General features: G+C 47.0%; 1 protein-coding gene and 1 non-coding gene across 2 annotated transcripts in view; both read left to right on the forward strand.

Moving 5' to 3' along the window:
- The first annotated feature begins 1,020 nt into the window (after positions 1 to 1,020).
- Positions 1,021 to 18,551, forward strand: part of ZBTB11 (zinc finger and BTB domain containing 11) — a 44,500-nt gene continuing 26,969 nt past the window's right edge. Inside the window, exons 1-3 of the mRNA XM_066240669.1 lie at positions 1,021 to 3,951; positions 11,408 to 11,643; positions 12,292 to 12,523. Coding sequence (XP_066096766.1) covers positions 3,642 to 3,951; positions 11,408 to 11,643; positions 12,292 to 12,523 — 778 coding nt within the window. The 5' untranslated portion in view covers positions 1,021 to 3,641. The remainder of the gene's footprint in view (positions 3,952 to 11,407; positions 11,644 to 12,291; positions 12,524 to 18,551) is intronic.
- On the forward strand, positions 13,422 to 13,497 carry TRNAV-GAC (transfer RNA valine (anticodon GAC)). The gene has a single exon. It is a non-coding gene; the product is annotated as a tRNA-Val (tRNA).

Consider the following 18,551-nt stretch of genomic DNA (forward strand, 5'->3'; position numbering starts at 1 on the left):
GAGTTTGATGCCAGAGAAGTTTTAAAAAGGAGCAGGCCTGACCAGGTGGTGGCACAGTGGATAGAGCATCGGACTGAGATGCAGAGGACCCAGGTTCAGACCCCGAGGTCGCCAGCTTGAGCGAAGGCTCATCTGGTTTCACCAAAAAGCTCACCAGCTTGGACCCAAGGTCGCTGGCTCCAGCAAGGGGTTACTCGGTCTGCTGAAGGCCCGCGGTCAAGGCACATATGAAACAATCAATGAACAACTAAGGTGTCGCAATGAAGAACTGATGATTGATGCTTCTCATCTCTCTCTATTCCTGTCTGTCTGTCCCTATCTATCCCTCTCTTTGACTCTCTATAAAAAAAAAGAAAAAAAATTTAAAAAAGAGCAGGAGAGAAGAAGGAGGAAGCCATTTTTTTGTGGAGAAAGAATCCAAGATGGTTTCCAGTCTACCTGAATCATTATCAGCTAGAAGCAGCGGTCATTGGGACTTGGACATGAGCTGCAAAGTATAGAATGGTGACAATTCCAGTGCCATGCGGACTTTTCCTGGATGTGGACTTTTCCTGGACTCCTGCTCCCTGTGACAGCTCCTAACAGACTTAACTGTGGTTGGGTTGCATTTTTCAGGGATTTGGCATGATGATGGGGCCAACTTGGACTTGGTGAACATGTTAAGGACACTACTCTTTTATGGATTCTTGCTGTATTGGCCAAGAGTTTGCTTAAAGGCTTTTAATCACTGTAAAAAAAAAAAAAATAGAAGACTGGATAAAGAAGATGGGGCACATATACACCATGGTATACTATTCAGCTAGAAGAAATGATGACATCGGATCACTTACAGCAGAATGGTGGAATCTTGATAACATTGTGCGGAGTGAAATAAGTGAATCAGAAAAAAAACAAGAACTGCAGGATTCCATACATTGGTGGGACATAAGGGCGAGACTGGGATACATGGGCAGGAGTGTGGTAGTTACGTGGGGTGGGGGGAAGGAAGGAGGAAGAGGGGGAGGGGTACGGAGAGGACTGGATAGAGGGTGACGGAGGACGATCTCTCTTTGGGTGATGGGTATGCAACAGAACTAGATGACAAGATAGCCTGGAAATATTTTCTTTGAATATATGTACCCTGATTTATTGATGTCACCCCATTAAAATAAAAATTTATTTATAAAAAAAAAAAAGAAAAAAGAATCCAAGATGGAAGGGAAGGAGAGAGAAGCCAGTTTTGCAAAGAAGCCATATTGGCAGATGGGGAACCAGAGGTGACTGAGACTGGTGGGGGTCTTTGATTCTAGGAAAAACCAGAAAAGATTCTCCTGGTTGTAGAACTGGAGAATGTGGGAGTGGGTTTTGGAGCCCTGTGTGTGTTTACTCACCAGCCAGGGCAGGGCTGGAATAAAGGAATGCCCCATCATTTTCTGGCTCCACTGTTTCTTTTCCGTCTGCCCGAATCTAAGGGGAAACTGCACGTGCCTGTCTGTGATGGCCGCGACTACTGACCTTACAGGAGACGCCAAGGAAAGAAATGGTCATCACACCAAAGGTCTAGGGCAGCACAGGGAGTGGCTGCCTGAGAGCACCCACCACCCTTCCCAGGCACTTGTCTGCTCCTCCCCTTCACGGTGGTCACTGCTGAAGATTTTAGTCCCACTCACTGCTGGCACCACTACCTGCCTAATCTCATAGGACAGCAAGGGTAGCTTTTCTCAGGAAGACAGTTACCACCTGTAAAACATTGTACTAAAACATGTCTCTGTACCAGCCCAAAGGCACAGAGAAGAATCTAAGTATCAGTGGGCTCTCAGTGCTTTGACAGATTGTGTTTGGGAGGAAACTGAATTGGGTGTAGGGGGTTTTCTGTAATTTAGTTTTTCTTTGCCATTTCACATGTTTACTTACAATCTGATGTTAATCTACTTACTTTTTATATTAAATTGACTTTTAAAGGGCATGCATTTCGCAGAAGCGTGGTGGTGCTGAGCACAGCCCTTGGGGGGTGGAGTTGTGCATCTACCCATGGGTGGAGGGGTGTATCTCCACCTTCCCCTGTTGCAGTCTGTTTGTGGATTGAATGACCTGGTACTTCTGTCTTTCCTCTGGGCGTGGGAGTTCCTGTACCTACAGCCACAATGCTTTAAGAATGCAGCTGCAGGTTTCTGGATCATCTGTAAACTTCTACAACTGCCACCACAAGTACCACGGAAACTGAGTGTATCCTGTTTTGTGAACTCACTGCATTCACCTGTGTGTCCCCACCTCTCTCTGCAAAGGCCAAAGGGTCTCACCCATCAACTGCAGACTCCTGGGCTAGGAGAGCAAGGTGTTGGTTTGGTTTTTAAGACCTAGAGAAGCATTGCCAGGGGCGGACCCCCAGTGTATTGGCCCGTGGCTCTTGTTTGCACTGAAGATCCAGCCCAAGGACAGGTGACCAGGCCACCGCTCTGGAATACCAGCTAAAAATATGGAATTGGACCCTACACTGCCTGTTGGAAAACACAGTTCAAGTGTCCTGGACATTTCTGCATTCAGTATATGTTGGGCATAAAATGGAGCAATTCCCCCCACTCAGTGTATGTAAAAAAATATGCAAATAAAGTATAATTAAATAGTTAGTTCTCCCCTCCCCCTTTGTTAAGTCACTATACCCTGACCAGTTGGTGGCACAGAGGATAAAGCGTCAACCTGAGATGCTGAGATCCCAAGTTCGAAACTCCAAGGTCACTGGCTTGAGCAAGGGGTCACTGACTCAACTGGAGCCCCCTGGTCAAGGCACATATGAGAAGCAATCAGTGAACAACTAAAAAACTGCCACAGTTATGAGTTGATGCTTCTCATCTCTCCCCCATCCTCTCTCTCTCTCTCAAAAAATAAAAAAAAGTCACTATATAATCTCATTATTCCTGAAAAATCCTGACTTTTCCAAGGGTTGTTTGGACCCAGTGGTTAAAGTTTAGAAATTATATAACTCCTGTCAATAGATTGACTTTGATTTTTATAACACGTAACTGGAAGCTACATTTCCCTCTGGGTTGTTGGTGTTGTGTCCGTGTGCTGGTATTTTACTCAGAGCCTTAAAGTCTGATACTTTTATGTTTTCAAGTGTCTCAGAAAGTGTGGGGGTAGAGACAGGAAGAGACTCCTTTACATCTTGCGGTGACTCGGCCGGAATAACAATAACGCACCAGACCCTACACGTGCTGAGAGTGGGAAGGGCAAAATAAAAAGGGAAACTGCCAGAACTTAAGATGTCTGATCAAAGCCGGTTCCATCTCCCATGAAGGGGCTACCCGCTTCCAAAATGTCGTCTCGCAGTCCTGACGTCACTCAACAGGCTTCATCAAGCCAGAAAGTCACGGCGCTCCAATCAGGACTCGGTCCCCTCACCCACGGCCCCTGGTTTACGTCACTTCCGGTGGTGCAGCAGCCATTTTGTCAGTCGCCAGCGCGCGCTGAAGAAGTGCAGTTCCCCCCAGTTAGCAACTCCTCAGTACTCCGTTCCCGCTGCGGGCGCGGTCGAAGAGCACTCACCACAGACATAACCGTTCCTCCCTACAGTGTCGCCGCAGCTGGTACATCCGCCCGGAGTTGGTGCCGCTGTCCTCCTCCCTCGTCACTGACAGGCGCCCTCGGGGAGGCCGCCGTCAGCGATGTCAAGCGAGGAAAGCTATCGGGCCATCCTGCGCTACCTGACGAACGAGTGCGAGCCGTACGCGCCGGGCACCGAGGGCAATGCCAAGCGGAAAATCCGCAAGGCGGCGGCCTGCTACGTGGTGCGCGACGGGACCCTGTTCTACCAGCGGCGGCAGCGGCACCGCAAGACCTTCGCGGAGCTGGAGGTGGTGCTGCAGCCCGAGCGGCGCTGGGGGCTCATCGAGGCGGCGCACCTGGGCCCGGGCGGCACTCACCACACCCAGCACCAGACCTGGCACGACCTGTCCAAGACGTACTGGTGGCGAGGTAGGCGCGCGCCCGCGGCGAGGGGCGGGCTGGCGGCTCGGCGGCCGAGGCGCGTCCGGGCCCGTCCGCGGGAGCGCACGCGTGCGGGTCCTTCGCCCCGCTTCCCTGGCGCCCCTGGACGCTCGGCGGCGGAGCGACTGCCGGGCGGAGCCGAGAGGGTGAGGGACGGGAAAGGAGCGGCACTTCCCACAGGAAGGAGGCCTGGGAAGCTGGGGGCGGGCCCGGCCCCGGGGTGGGGCGAAGGGGGCTTCCCGGGGGCGGGCCCCGCTCTCGGTGCGGAGCCCGCCTCCTGGCCTCGGGGGGCGGCTCTGCGCGGCCCGCGGCCGGCGGGGAGGCTGCGCGCGGTGCGTTCGCACGGCTGTGGTGCTGGTTTGCGGGGTGAGGGTCCGCCCAGCCCCGGGCTCCTGTCCCCAGCCTGTTCCGCTAGCGTTCTGGCCACGGGTTTGAGGTCCTCTGGACCCGCTTACCTGTAGTCCTCGAATTGTGCTACTGCAGCGTAAAGAAGGAAAAACGTAACTCTGGGCAGAAGTGACTTGGAGTAACTTGTGGAAACAGTCATCTTGAGCCTTATTTTTAGGGCAAGAACTCAATGTAAAGAATAGCAGGTTCTCTTAGTTTTGAATGTTTTAGTATTCGTTCCTTTGATACCGTGAAAAGCGCTTTGGAAACTGCGCGCGCACTAGATATACTTGGAAAAAATACGGTTACTGTGACTGTTATAGTCAGGAAGTAGATCTCTAAAATGTTTTGACTCCTTGGGAACCAGTTTAGGGGAAGAGAGAAGGAGCCTTTGAAGCCACGGAACAGGGGATGGTCATTGTATCCAACACTGACGGGGAGGCAGGTTCTTGAACAGCTGCCAGGAGTAAAGTGTTCACCCTTGTAGCTGTATCTAGAGCAGTGGTTCCCAACCGCGGACGGTTTTGCCTCCCAGGGACAAATGGCTGTGTCTGGAGACAATTTTGGTTGTCATAATGGGTTTTCTTGGCATCTGTATAGTTGCGAAGAGGCCAGGGATGCTCCTGAGTATTCTACAGTGCAGACAGGACAGCCTCACCCCCTACAAGAATCACCTGGCTCAGTGTCAACACTGCTGAGGTTGAGACACCCTACTCTGGGAAAAGAACTGTTCCTCAGGTTGTATTATTAGAGGACTACCCACTAACGTCATTCATTTTACTTCGTCTGAGTCTTTATCGAATAAAGAACTTTTTTTCCCCCCCAGGAAGACAGACAGACAGACAGACAGACACACACACACAGGAAGGGAGAGAGATGGTGCGAAACATCACCTGGTAGCCGTGTCACTTTAGTTATTCATTGATTGCGTCTCTTATGTGTCTGGGGTTGGGGAGTGCTCAAGCCTTGCCAGTGACCTTGGGGCTCAAGCCAGTGACCATGGGATCAGTAGATGATGGCATTGTCAAGCCAGTGACCATGGGATCACGATGGCATGCTCAAACCAGTGACCATAGGATCACGTAGATGATGGAATGCTCAAGCCAGTGACCGTGGGATCACGTAGATGATGGCATGCTCAAGCCAGTGACCATGGGATCACGTAGATGATGGCATGTTCAAGCCAGTGACCGTGGGATCAGTAGATGATGGCATGCTCAAGCCAGTGACCGTGGGATCACGTAGATGATGGCATGCTCAAGCCAGTGACCGTGGGATCAGTAGATGAGTGCATGCTCAAGCCAGTGACCGTGGGATCAGTAGATGAGTGCATGCTCAAGCCAGTGACCGTGGGATCGTAGATGATGGCATGCTCAAGCCAGTGACCATGGGATCACGTAGATGATGGCATGTTCAAGCCAGTGACCGTGGGATCAGTAGATGAGTGCATGCTCAAGCCAGTGACCATGGGATCAGTAGATGAGTGCATACTCAAGCTAGGAAACCTGCTTTCGAGTTGGCCGGTCTGTGCTCAGGCCTCAAGCCTGAATTTGAGTTTTGAACCTGGGCCAGGCTCTATCCACTGTGCTACCACCAGTCAGGCTGAACAAAGAACCTCTTAATGGTAATTTGGTGTTTTATGTAGGCTTTTTTTTTTTCTTTTTGTACTAGAGAGGTTGACCAGGGGGCATTTTTTAACAAACTGTGCCTGACCTGTGGTCATGTTTTAGATAAAGTATTGCTGGTTGGAAACCCTGGGCTTGCTGGGTCAAGGCACATACAATAAGCAACCAGTAAACAACTGAAGTGAAGTAACTATCAGTTGATACTTCTCGCTACACCTCCCCCTACTCTCTGTAAAATTAATAAATCTTTAAAAAAACAAACCAGGTGTGATAGTTACTGTGTATCAGGCACTGTTCCAAGTGCTTGTAAGTATTAACATATAAACCAGTTGATGATATACTGAGCACAGAGGTTTGGAGAGTTGGCCATGGTCACAAAGCTAGATAAGAGTATTCAGATTTTGCTACATAAGTAATATCAGCCCTTTGCAGTAATTTCCCACTCTTTTTTTTTTTAAAGTCATTTCCCACTCTTAAAATAGTAAATTAACTATGTTTACACATTGATGTCTTCTGCCTGACCAGGCAGTGGTGCAGTGGATAGAGCGTTGGACTGGGATGCGGAAGACCCAGGCTCGAGACCCGGAGGTTGCCAGCTTGAGCGAGGGCTCATCTGGTTTGAGCAAAAAGCCCACCAGCTTGAACCCAAGGTCTCTGGCTCCAGCAGAGGGTTACTTGATCTGCTGGAGGCCCACAGTCACGGCACATATGAGAAAGCAATCAATGAACAACTAAGGTGTTGCAATGCACAATGAAAAACTAATGATAGATGCTTCTCATCTCTCTCCGTTCCTGTCTGTCCCTGCCTATCCCTCTCTGACTCACTCTCTGTCTCTGTAAAAAATAAATAAATAAATAAATAAACACATTGATGTCTTCTGAGGGGTTAATTTGAGTCATTCTTTCAGCTTATCAACTCTGGGTAAATTAAGAGGTCAGGGTTCTGAATCTGTAAAGTTAGATTTATTATGATCCCATCAAAACACACATATTCAGGCTCTGGCCAGGCAGCTCAGTTGGTTAGAGTGTGTTCCGCATACACCACGGTTGCAGGGCACATAACGAGAATCAACCAACGAATGTGTAAATGGAACAACAAATCTGTTTCTCTCTCTCTTCCCTGCCCTCCTTACTCCCTGTCTCTAAAGAAATCAGTCAACAAAAAATTTTTATAAAGGAATTGGCCCATTTCATCTAGCTTGTTGAATTTATGGAAATACAGTCTTCCCTTATTAAAAAAGATAGACTAACACTCAAGTTAAAGGTCTTATGAAACATAATGGGGTGATTTTTGAGACAGTTGATTGATTATCGGGTATTAATACCACTTTTTTCCTGCAGTATCTCTTATTTTTCATCTTAGTTCAAATGTTTCTGTGTAGTTCCCCCAAGGGCATTTGAATTCAACCAGTTAATAGTTTAATCAGACCTCTACTGTATACAGGAAATACTGAGTTGTGTAGAATCATAAAATGTTTAAAAATACAACAAACGCTAATTAGGAAAAACTGCCTCTTGTCTTCTTTTTTTTTTTTTTGTATTTTTCTGAAGCTGGAAACGGGGAGAGACAGGCACCCAACCGGGATCCACCCGGCACGCCCACCAGGGGCGACGCTCTGCCCCTCCTGGGCATCGCGACCAGAGCCATTCCAGCGTCCAGGCCATCTTTGCTCCAATGGAGCCTCGGCTGCGGGAGGGGAAGAGAGAGACAGAGAGGAAGGAGAGGGGGAGGGGTGGAGAAGCAGATGGGCGCTTCTCCTGTGTGCCCTGGCCGGGAATCGAACCCGGGACTTCTGCACGCCAGGCCGACGCTCTACCACTGAGCCAACCGGCCAGGGCTCTTGTCTTCTTTTGACATGAAAATTTCTAAAGCAGCTCTTCTTATTCTCTAAGTATGTTTTGTACTTTAAAATACATATATTGTAGGCCTGACCTGTGGTGGCGCAGTGGATAAAGCGTCAACCTGGAAACGCTGAGGTTGCTGGTTCAAAACCCTGGGCTTGCCTGATCAAGGCACATATGGGAGTTGATGCTTCCAGCTCCTCCCCCCTTCTCTCTCTCTCTCTCTCTCTCTCACTCTCTCTCCCCTCTCTATAATGAATAAATAAAAAAATCTTAAAAATATATATATATTCTTACATCTTTTTTCTCCCATTCACATACCCATTTACTTTTTTTTATTGTGGTAAAACATACCAGATGAAAAATTTACCATTTTAGCCATTTAAAGAGAAACATGGATCTGCTGTTCCACTTATTTATGAATCCATCGGTTGATTCTTTTATGTGCCCTGACCAGTGATCGAACCCACAACCTTGGTCAATGGGAACAATCTAACCAACTGAGCGCTCTTGCCAGGGCCCATTTTGGCCATTTTTAAGTATCAGTGACATTTTTTTAAGTATGAGCTATTTTAACCATATCAGTGATATTAAGTACATTCAGATTGTTGTGTAACCATCACGACTAATCATCTTCAGAAATTTGTCATCATTCCAACCAATTTACTCCTATTATTGAAACAAAGAGAATGACTGTCTTTCCCCCCCCCCCATTTCTTTTTCAGAGAAAATGAACGTCTTTTCCATTCACTCTTAATTGTAAAATATATGTTCGTCCAGCTTATTGATTGGTTTTTAAAAACCTACTCAGTATACCTCATAAAGGTATAGACATGTTATTGACTTGAATTTATCTTCAGATGCTAGGATATTACCTCTATTGCTCTCTAAATCTGTGCATGGACAGCCTTTTAACAAAAGTTGTATTTAACCCTAAGCCATTATTTTCTAAGTTATGTTTGTTCTGATAAAAAAATGGTATCCTGTGAACAAACAAATTGACAAATTTCTAGGTTAAATGGGTTTCTTGCCTAACCAGGTGGTGGCGCAGTAGATAGAGCATTGGACTGGGATCCCAAGGACCCAGATTCGAGACCCCGAGTTTGCCAGCTTGAGCGCGGGCTCATCTGGTTTGAGCAAAAGCTCACCAGCTTGAACCCAAGATCGCTGGCTCCAGCGAGGGGTTACTCAGTCTGCTGAAGGCCGGCGGTCAAGACACATATGAGAAAGCAATCAATGAACAACTAAGGTGTCGTAATGCGCAACGAAAAACTAATGATTGATGCTTCTCATCTCTCTTTGGTCCTGTCTGTCTGTCCCTGTCTCTGACTCTCTCTCTGTCTCTGTAAAACAAACAAACAAACAAATAAATGGGTTTCTTTACTGTGGAACTCAGAGCTTTTAATATGATATCCATTGTAACTAAAATGAGAATATGGTTTTTGAGTTTATTAATCCAGTGTGTACTTTTTTATTAAGTATGGGAGAAAATACAATTTGAGAAATAATGCTTGACTACTCTCTGAAAGTTGAAAGCAAGGAATTTGATATACTTTGATATCTTGAAACTCTTTTCAGGAATGTAGTATATACCTCTGTATCATTTTAGCTAATTGATGAGCCTCTTCATTTGCATTTTACTTGAGTAAGAGAAGACGTTTCTGCCACAGGGTTGGACAATGGTATTCCTAGATAACTAATATACTGAAAGTAACATGGCTCCTGGAGGCACAGAAATGCAATGTACTAGATGTGATTTTGGACAAGTTACTTCTTATGGCTTCATTCTCCGTAAAATGAGAAATAATTGGTCCTACCTTATTAAGATGATGGGTGTGTGTGTGTGTACAGTAAATCCTCATTTAACGTCCTCCATAGGTTGTGATTTAAGCAAAACAATGTATAACAAAACCAGTTTGGTTTTTTTTTGTTTTGTTTTTTTTTTGCATTTTTCTGAAGCTGGAAACGGAGAGACAGTCAGACAGACTCCCACATGCGCCCGACCGGGATCCACCCGGCACGCCCACCATGGGGCGATGCTCTGCCCACCAGGGAGCGATGCTCTGCCCATCCTGGGCATCGCCATGTCGCGACCAGAGCCACTCTAGCGCCTGAGGCAGAGGCCACAGAGCCATCCCCAGCGCCCGGGCCATCTTTGCTCCAGTGGAGCCTTGGCTGCGGGAGGGGAAGAGAGAGACAGAGAGGAAGGCGCGGCGGAGGGGTGGAGAAGCAAATGGGCGCTTGTCCTGTGTGCCCTGGCCGGGAATCGAACCCGGGTCCTCCGCACGCCAGGCCGACGCTCTACCGCTGAGCCAACCGGCCAGGGCCCAAAACCAGTTTTACCATAGACTAATTGATATAAACAAGCGTTAAGTCCCTGCTTAACTCATTATCTCATCAACATTATAACAAACCAACATTGAACAATGCCTGACCAGGCAGTGGCGTATAGGACTGGGATGCAGATTACCTCGGTTCAAAACCCTGAGATCGCTTGTTTGAGCGTGGGCTCACCAGCTTGAGCGTGGGCTCACCAGCTTGAGCGTGGGGTCACTGGCTTGAGCAAGGGATCACTTGCCCTCATCAAGGCACATATGAGAAAGCAATCAATGAACAACTATGGAGATGCAATGAAGAATTGATGCTTCTCAACTGTCTCCCTTCCTGCCTTTCTGTCCTTCTTTCTCTCTGTCTCTGTCACATACAAAAAAACAAAAAACAAAACATTGAACAAAATGATGTTATTCGAGAGCCTGCTATGTATAAAAAGTGTTCCTCCCTGCTCCCTACCCCTACCCCAACATGCTGAGCTGGAAGTTGAAATTCAAAATAGGGTTTTGCTAGTGGCTTGTGTACATTCAGCTCATGTTAGTTCTGTATGCTGTTATTTCACATAAACCTAAAATCTCATAGCTTTCAAAGTCATGAAATTTATTTTATAATCTTGAGTACAAGCTTTGATTCTAGTCTTGTTTAGGTTGCAAATTGGCTCCACCTGTTTTTTTTTCCACCTGTAGTTCAGGCTAAAGGCTAGCCTGCAACACCTTGTTCTTTGAGAGGGAACAAAGATCAAAGAACAGATGGGAAACGGTGCCTCTTAAGTTTCTAATGAGGCATATAGCACACATCATATCCACTGACCAAAGCAAATTGTGCAGTCAAGCCTGCTGTTAGTAGAGTGGAGAAGTATTAGCTTGAGCCACATTGTATTTCTGTTTATGAAGGTCAAAAGCAGTTGAATATTGGCAATTTTTCATGTACAGTAGTTCCTATTGCATGGATCAGTTGCAGCTCACATGAAAATGGGTGGTGCTGCATAGTCATGTGGTGGTGGGAACTGAATAACTGGGAGTCAACAGCGAAACAGTTTACCTCAGCATGGGAACAAACCATTGTTTATAACCTTATATCTTTGGGGGAAAATGTATCTTAAATTCTAAAGAACTCTATGTACCTTATGGGGCATGTGTGTATTTGCACATATGCACTGGAGTATACATAAGTGTATGCAGTAAAGAATCAATTATATATTCAATTTTTAGGTGCGAGCAGTATTAAATTTGACTTGTTAATTTTTATTTTCATTGTAGGTATATTAAAACAAGTCAAAGATTACATTAAACAGTGTAGCAAATGCCAGGAGAAACTAGATCGCTCCCGTCCAATATCAGATACTTCAGAAATGTTGGAAGAATTGGGACTAGACCTTGAATCTGGAGAAGAAAGTAATGAATCAGAGGATGACCTGAGCAACTTTACTTCAACTACAACTACAACCTCCAAGCCTGCAAAAAAGAAGCCAATATCTAAACACGAACTTGTATTTGTAAGTGGAACATTTTCATCCAGCTTTAACATGTGTAACTAGGGTTTTAGTGTTTGTAGTCTTTGTGAATTTTTTTCTTAAACTATAGTTTCTTAAACTGCTTGAATATTGACACTGACATTGAAGATTTAAGCAGGTCTGTGTCTAAAGTAATACACTATGTTGTTATATACACTAAAAGTTGCTAATATCGTCTCTTCATTAATTATAAATATTTCCATTGCTTGTTCTCTCCAGAATATAACCTGTTAATCACACCTCTCTCTTTAATGGTATATTGGTACAGGTAGACAGAATACATTTCTGGAAGCAATCTCTGGGTCATGCAGCAAGGTAAAATTAAGCTGGCTAGGTCTTTGTTTTCTGCCTGCATTAATTTTATACACCATCATACTTCTGACTAGTAAGAAGAGACAGCAAGAAGTGAGATGCAGGTTTTTGTTGGGTCAAGTAGAATGAACATAGCAGGAAAAAATGAAGACAACATATCTTCTTATTTAAATACATACATAATAAAGAATAGCAGGCTGTTTCTTCATATTAACTAGTATCTTTTAAAGGGGCATGATGTGTCTTGTCTTACTTCTGTTACGGGTAGAAATACAGATGTTACATAATATAACTGTTGGTCTTAAACTTATTTGGTAGGTTGACACCAAAGGAGTGGTGAAACGTTCCTCTCCAAAACATTGTCAGGCTGTCTTAAAGCAGCTGAACGAACAGAGACTCGCCAACCAGTTCTGTGATGTTACTTTGTTAATCGAAGGAGAAGAGTACAAAGCTCATAAATCTGTTTTGTCAGCCAATAGTGAATATTTTCGAGATCTTTTTATTGAGAAAGGAGCTATTTCCAGTCACGAGGCAGTGGTGGATCTTTCTGGTAAGACTTTTCTAATTCTCTTGCTTTTTGTTTATAAGTACACACTAGAAGAGGTGTGTGTGTGTGTTTCTTACAAATTCAGGAGTTATGCTAAGGTAGAAGAAGCCCACTTACAATAGCAGACTATGCTGAACTGAAAAGGTCTTCTTAGCAAGGTTTCCAAGGCAGATTTATGGGAAAGGCTGTGGTTTTCTCTCACTCCCTCTTAGGTGAAACAATTGTAGCAGTAGAAGAATAGCTGGGGTTTGCATTGTTAAAAACAGTTGGAGAGAAATTCATGAGTGCCTCAGTGCTATTACATACACCAAGTTACTGTGTTATTAATTGACTGCATATATATTATGTATAGAACATGTAATTATAGAGCACTTTTATAGGTCTGGTTTCTTTTTATTTCTTTTTAAATTTTATTTACTGATTTGAGAAAGAACAGAGAGAAAGTGGGCTTTGACCCGGCAGGGTTTCGAACTGCCGACCTCAGCACTCCAGGCTGATGCTTTATCCACTGCACCACCTCAGGTCACGCTCTGGTTGTGGCATTTTTATTATTTTTGTTTTGTGTTTTGTTTTTAAGAGAGACAGGGACATTGAGCTGCTTTTGTATGTGCCCTGACTGGGGAATCGAACTGGCAGTCTCTTGCTCTAGGACAGTGCTCCAACTGACCAAGTTATCCAGGCAGGGCTTAGCTTCTTTTTATTTCCTGTTTCAGAGACAGAGAGGAGGGGGAAGGGAAGCATTGATTTGTTGTTCCACTCAGTTGTGCATTCACTGGTCGCTTCCTGTGTGTGCCCTGGCCAGGATCGAATGTGCAGCCTTGTCATTTTGGGACGATGCTTTTAACCGACTGAGCTAACCGGCCAGGGCCTAGTTTTTGTTTGTTTAAGATTAATCTTTGGGGCCCTGGCTGGTTGGCTCAATGGTAGAGCGTCGGCCTGACGTGCAGAAGTCCCGGGTTCGATTCCCGGCCAGGGCACACAAGAGAAGCATCCATCTGCTTCTCCACCCCTCCCCCTCTCCTTCCTCTCTGTCTCTCTCTTCCCCTCCTGTAGCTGAGGCTCCATTGGAGCAAGGATGGCCTGGGCGCTGGGGATGACTCCTTGGCCTTTGCCCCATGAGCTAGAGTGGCTTTGGTCGCAACAGAGCGATGCCCCGGAGGGGCAGAGCATCGCCCCCTGGTGGGCAGAGCGTCGCCCCCTGGTGGGCGTGCCGGGTGGATCCCAGTCGGGCGCATGCGGGAGTCTGACTGTCTCTCCCCGTTTCCAGCTTTGGAAAAAAAAAAAAAAAAAAAATTAATAAAAAAAGATTAATCTTTGGCCTGACTGGCGGTGGCAAAGTGGGTAGAGGATCAACCTGGAATGTTGGAGGTTCCCAGTTCAAAGCCCCAAGGTCACTGGCTTGAGCACAGGTCTTTTCAGATTGAGCAAGGGGTCGCTGGCTCAGCGTGCCGGCCTCCCCGCCCTTGGGGGGCTGGTCAAGGCATGTGTGAGGAGCAACTGGTGAGCAACTAAAGTGACACAAGTCTGAGCTGAATAAATTTCTTTAGTTGTCTAGACCTTTATCTGTCTATAGGTTCTTTGAAAGTTTTTACATAAAAGATATCTGCTAATGGTAATATATTTGTTTCTACCTTTCCAGTTCTTATATTTTGAATTTTTTTTTTTTATTTACAGTGCTGTCCAGGACCTCAAAAACAAAACAAAACAAAGACAAAAAGCCCAACACTTGAATAGAGATAGTGATAGAGGGTCCACTTATCTGATTCCCATTTCTTCTTTTATTTTTAAGATTTTATTTATTGATTTTACAGAGAGAGAAGGGTGGGGGACAAGAAGTAGTTGCTTTCCTCTAGCTGTTCATTGGTTGCTTTTTACATGTGCCTTGACCAGACAACCCCAGGGTTTCAAACCAGCGATCTCAGGGTTCCAGGTCAGCACTCTGTCCACTACACCACCACAGGCCAGGCTGATTTTCATTTCTAAAGTAGATGCTTTTTTTGGTTTGTTTAAACCATGAAATATGTTATTTGGTGTACATGTTTTATTTTATTTTATTTTTTTTCATTTTTCTGAAGCTGGAAACGGGGAGAGACAGTCAGACAGACTCCCGCATGCGCCCGACCGGGATCCACCCGGCACGCCCACCAGGGGGTGATGCTCTGCCCATCCTGGGTGTCGCCATGTTGCGACCAGAGCCACTCTAGCGCCTGGGGCAGAGGCCACAGAGCCATCCCCAGCGCCCGGGCCATCTTTGCTCCAATGGAGCCTCGGCTGCGGGAGGGGACGAGAGAGACAGAGAGGAAAGCGCGGCGGAGGGGTGGAGAAGCAAATGGGCGCTTCTCCTGTGTGCCCTGGCCGGGAATCGAACCCGGGTCCTCCGCACGCTAGGCCGACGCTCTACCTCTGAGCCAACCGGCCAGGGCTGGTGTACATGTTTTAAATAGATAACCTGCCTCATCAGGTGGTGGTGCAGTGTATAGAGCATTGGACTGGGACGCAGAGGACCCAGGTTCAAGACGCTGACATCGCCGGTTTGAGTGTGGGCTTATGTGGTTTGAGCAAAAAGCTCACCAGCTTGAGCCCAAGGTCGCTGGCTTGAGCAAGGGGTCACTTGGTCTGCTGTTTATCATATTTTGATATCAGAAGTGGTTCTTAGAAAATATGTGTTCCCTGGTGCTGTCCCTCCTGGGAGCAGACAGGCCCCTTTCCCTTCTCCCTCTCCTTCCCCATGGAAGGGTCCCTGCAAGACTAGCCACCAGGTGAGCTGGTGGCAGCGCTAGCATGCCCTGGGCTCATCCTTGGACCTGTCACCAGGGCTCCCTTTCCTCTGACTTCCCAGTGAGCCAAGCAGCTCCACCCTGGGCTCATTTCTTTACAGTAACGTTTCTAGGAGCCAGAGCAGCCTCGCCTAGGCCCTCTCCTGTTCTTCTACCCTAAGTCCTTCCTTGTTCCACTCTGCCCAGCTTTTTTTTTTTTTTTTTTTTTTTTTTTGTATTTTTCTGAAGCTGGAAACGGGGAGACAGACAGACTCCCGCATGCGCCCGACTGGGATCCACCCGGCACGCCCACCAGGGGGGCGACGCTCTGCCCACCAGGGGGCGATGCTCTGCCCCTCCGGGGTGTCACTCTGCTGCAACCAGAGCCACTCTAGTGCCTGGGGCAGAGGCCAAGGAGCCATCCCCAGCGCCTGGGCCATCTTTGCTTCAATGAAGCCTTGGCTGCGGGAGGGGAAGAGAGAGACAGAGAGGAAGGAGGGGGGGGTGGAGAAGCAAATGGGCGCTTCTCCTATGTGCCCTGGCCGGGAATCGAACCTGGATCCCCCGCACGCCAGGCCGACGCTCTACCGCTGAACCGGCCAGGGCCTCTACCCAGCTTTTTTTTTTTTTTAAATCTTTGTTTCTTTTTTATTTATTTATTCATTTTTTAGAGAGGAGAGGGAGAGACAGAGAAAGAGAGAGGAGAGACAGAGAGAAGGGGGGAGGAGCTGGAAGCATCAACTCCCATATGTGCCTTGACCAGGCAAGCCCAGGGTTTCGAACCGGCGACCTCAGCATTTCCAGGTTGATGCTTTATCCACTGCACCACCACAGGTCAGGCTCTACCCAGCTTTTTAATAAATGTCCTCTCAAAATCACTTGGGCTTGTGTGTGAAATCTTTCCTGCACAAAGTCAAGAACCCACTCACTGCTGGTCAGTGGAAAGTAGCCCCATTCCTGCCAGTCCTTTTGCTAGTAACATGGTATTGTAGGAACAGTAACAGAGAGAGGGACAGATAGGGATAGACAGGACAGGAGAGAGATGAGAAACATCAGTTCTTCATTGCAGTACCTTAGTTGTTCATTGGTTGCTTTCTCATGTGTGCCTTGATTGGGGGGGGGGGCTACAGCAGACCGAATGACCCCTTGCTCAAGGCAGCGACATTTGAGCTCAAGCTGGTGAGCCTTGCTCAAGTCACATGAGCCCACGCTCAAGTCAGCAACCTCGGGGTTTCGAACCTGGGTCCTCCGTGTTGTAGTCTGATGCTCTATCCACTGCACCATCACCTGGTCAGGCTGAAGATCTTTGACTTTAAACTGTCTTGCTTAGAAATTGTTGGACTTCCTGAACCTGGCAATTGAGATTATTGTCTTACATTAGTTGAAAAAATTCTTAGCCAGTGTCTCTTCAAAAATTGTCTCTGCCTCTTTCTCTCTTGTCTGCTTTTCTGAACTCCAATTAGATAGACATTCTCACTTTATATTCTGTCTCTTAATGTCTCTTTCATATTTTGTTCACTTCTTTGTAGATTATTCTGGAAAATTCTAGTTCACTCCTTTAGCTATATATGATTTGCTGTTAAATTTACTTGAATTTTTTATTCCAATTTATGTTATCCATTCTTAGATGTTCTATTTAGTTCTTTGTCAGATGTCTCTTTTAGGGAGCTACTTTTTAATTTTTAACTTTTTTTTTTCTTTTCATTTTTCTGAAGCTGGAAACAGGGAGAGACAGTCAGACAGACTCCCGCATGCGCCCAACCGGATTTACCCGGCACGCCCACCAGGGGCGACGCTCTGCCCACCAGGGGGCGATGCTCTGCCCATCCTGGGCGTCGCCATGTTGCGACCAGAGCCACTCTAGCGCCTGAGGCAGAGGCTACAGAGCCATCCCCAGCGCCCGGGCCATCTTTGCTCCAATGGAGCCTTGGCTGCGGGAGGGGAAGAGAGAGACAGAGAGGAAAGCGCGGCGGAGGGGTGGAGAAGCAAATGGGCGCTTCTCCTGTGTGCCCTGGCCGGGAATCGAACCCGGGTCCTCCGCAGGCTAGGCTGACGCTCTACCGCTGAGCCAACCGGCCAGGGCCGGGAGCTACTTTTTTTTTTTTTTTTTGTATTTTTCTGAAGCTGGAAACGGGGAGAGACAGTCAGACTTCCGCATGCGCCCGACCGACCGGGATCCACCGGGCACGCCCACCAGGGGCGACGCTCTGCCCCTCCTGGGCGTCGCTTTGTTGCGACCAGAGCCACTCTAGCGCCTGGGGCAGAGGCCAAGGAGCCATCCCCAGCACCCGTGCAATCTTTGCTCCAATGGAGCCTCGGCTGCGGGAGGGGAAGAGAGAGACAGAGAGGAAGGAGAGGGGGAGGGGTGGAGTAGCAGATGGGCGCTTCTCCTGTGTGCCCTGGCCGGGAATCGAACCCAGGACTTCTGCACGCCAGGCCAACACTCTACCACTGAGCCAACCGGCCAGGGCCTAGGGAGCTACTTTTTATTATCTTTTGCTCTACTGGTTTTTGTGATTTTTTGGGTTTTTTTTTTTTTTTTTAATAATTTACGTATTTCAGAACTAGAGGAAGTAGGAGAGAGAGAGATAGAAGCACTGATCTGTTCCTATACGTGCCCTGACTGAGGATCGAACCCACAGCCTTTGCACTTTGGGATAAAACTAACTAACCAAACTGTCCAGCCAGGGCTCTTTATGATTTTATTTTTAAATTTGTATACACTGGATTCATATCCTTTAGAACTTCATGGGAAATCTTTGAGTCCTGGGTTGAATGTGTTTTCCACAGAGAAAACATTTGCTTCTTTAGACCCTGAGGGAATTAGCAGTCTGGGACCACTTTCAATTCTCATCTTGAGGTTTCTTATGACCACCAAAGTGCTGAATTAAGTCTCGATTAAATTGGCAGGGCACTGAGTATATTTGACATAAAACTTTAAAGTATTTTTAGCTAGATTTTTTTTTTTTAAAGTGAGAGGAGGGGAGGCAGAGAGACAGACAGACTCCGACGTGTGCCTCAACCGGGATCCACCCAGCAAACCCACTAGGGGGCGATGCTTTGTACATCTGGGCCATTGCACTGTTGCTCATCAACTGAGCCATTTTTTAGTGCCTAAGACAGAATCCAGGAGCCAATCCTCAGCACCTGAGGCCAACTTGCTAGAACCAGTTGAGCCATGGCTGTGGGAGGGGAAGAGAGAGAGAGAAGGGGGAGAGGGCGGGGGGGGGGGGTGCGGGGGTAGAGAATCAGATGGTTGCTTTCTTTTGTTTGTC

Source organism: Saccopteryx bilineata, chromosome 8, assembly GCF_036850765.1.
Source record: "Saccopteryx bilineata isolate mSacBil1 chromosome 8, mSacBil1_pri_phased_curated, whole genome shotgun sequence".
NCBI classification, from domain to species: domain Eukaryota; kingdom Metazoa; phylum Chordata; class Mammalia; order Chiroptera; family Emballonuridae; genus Saccopteryx; species Saccopteryx bilineata.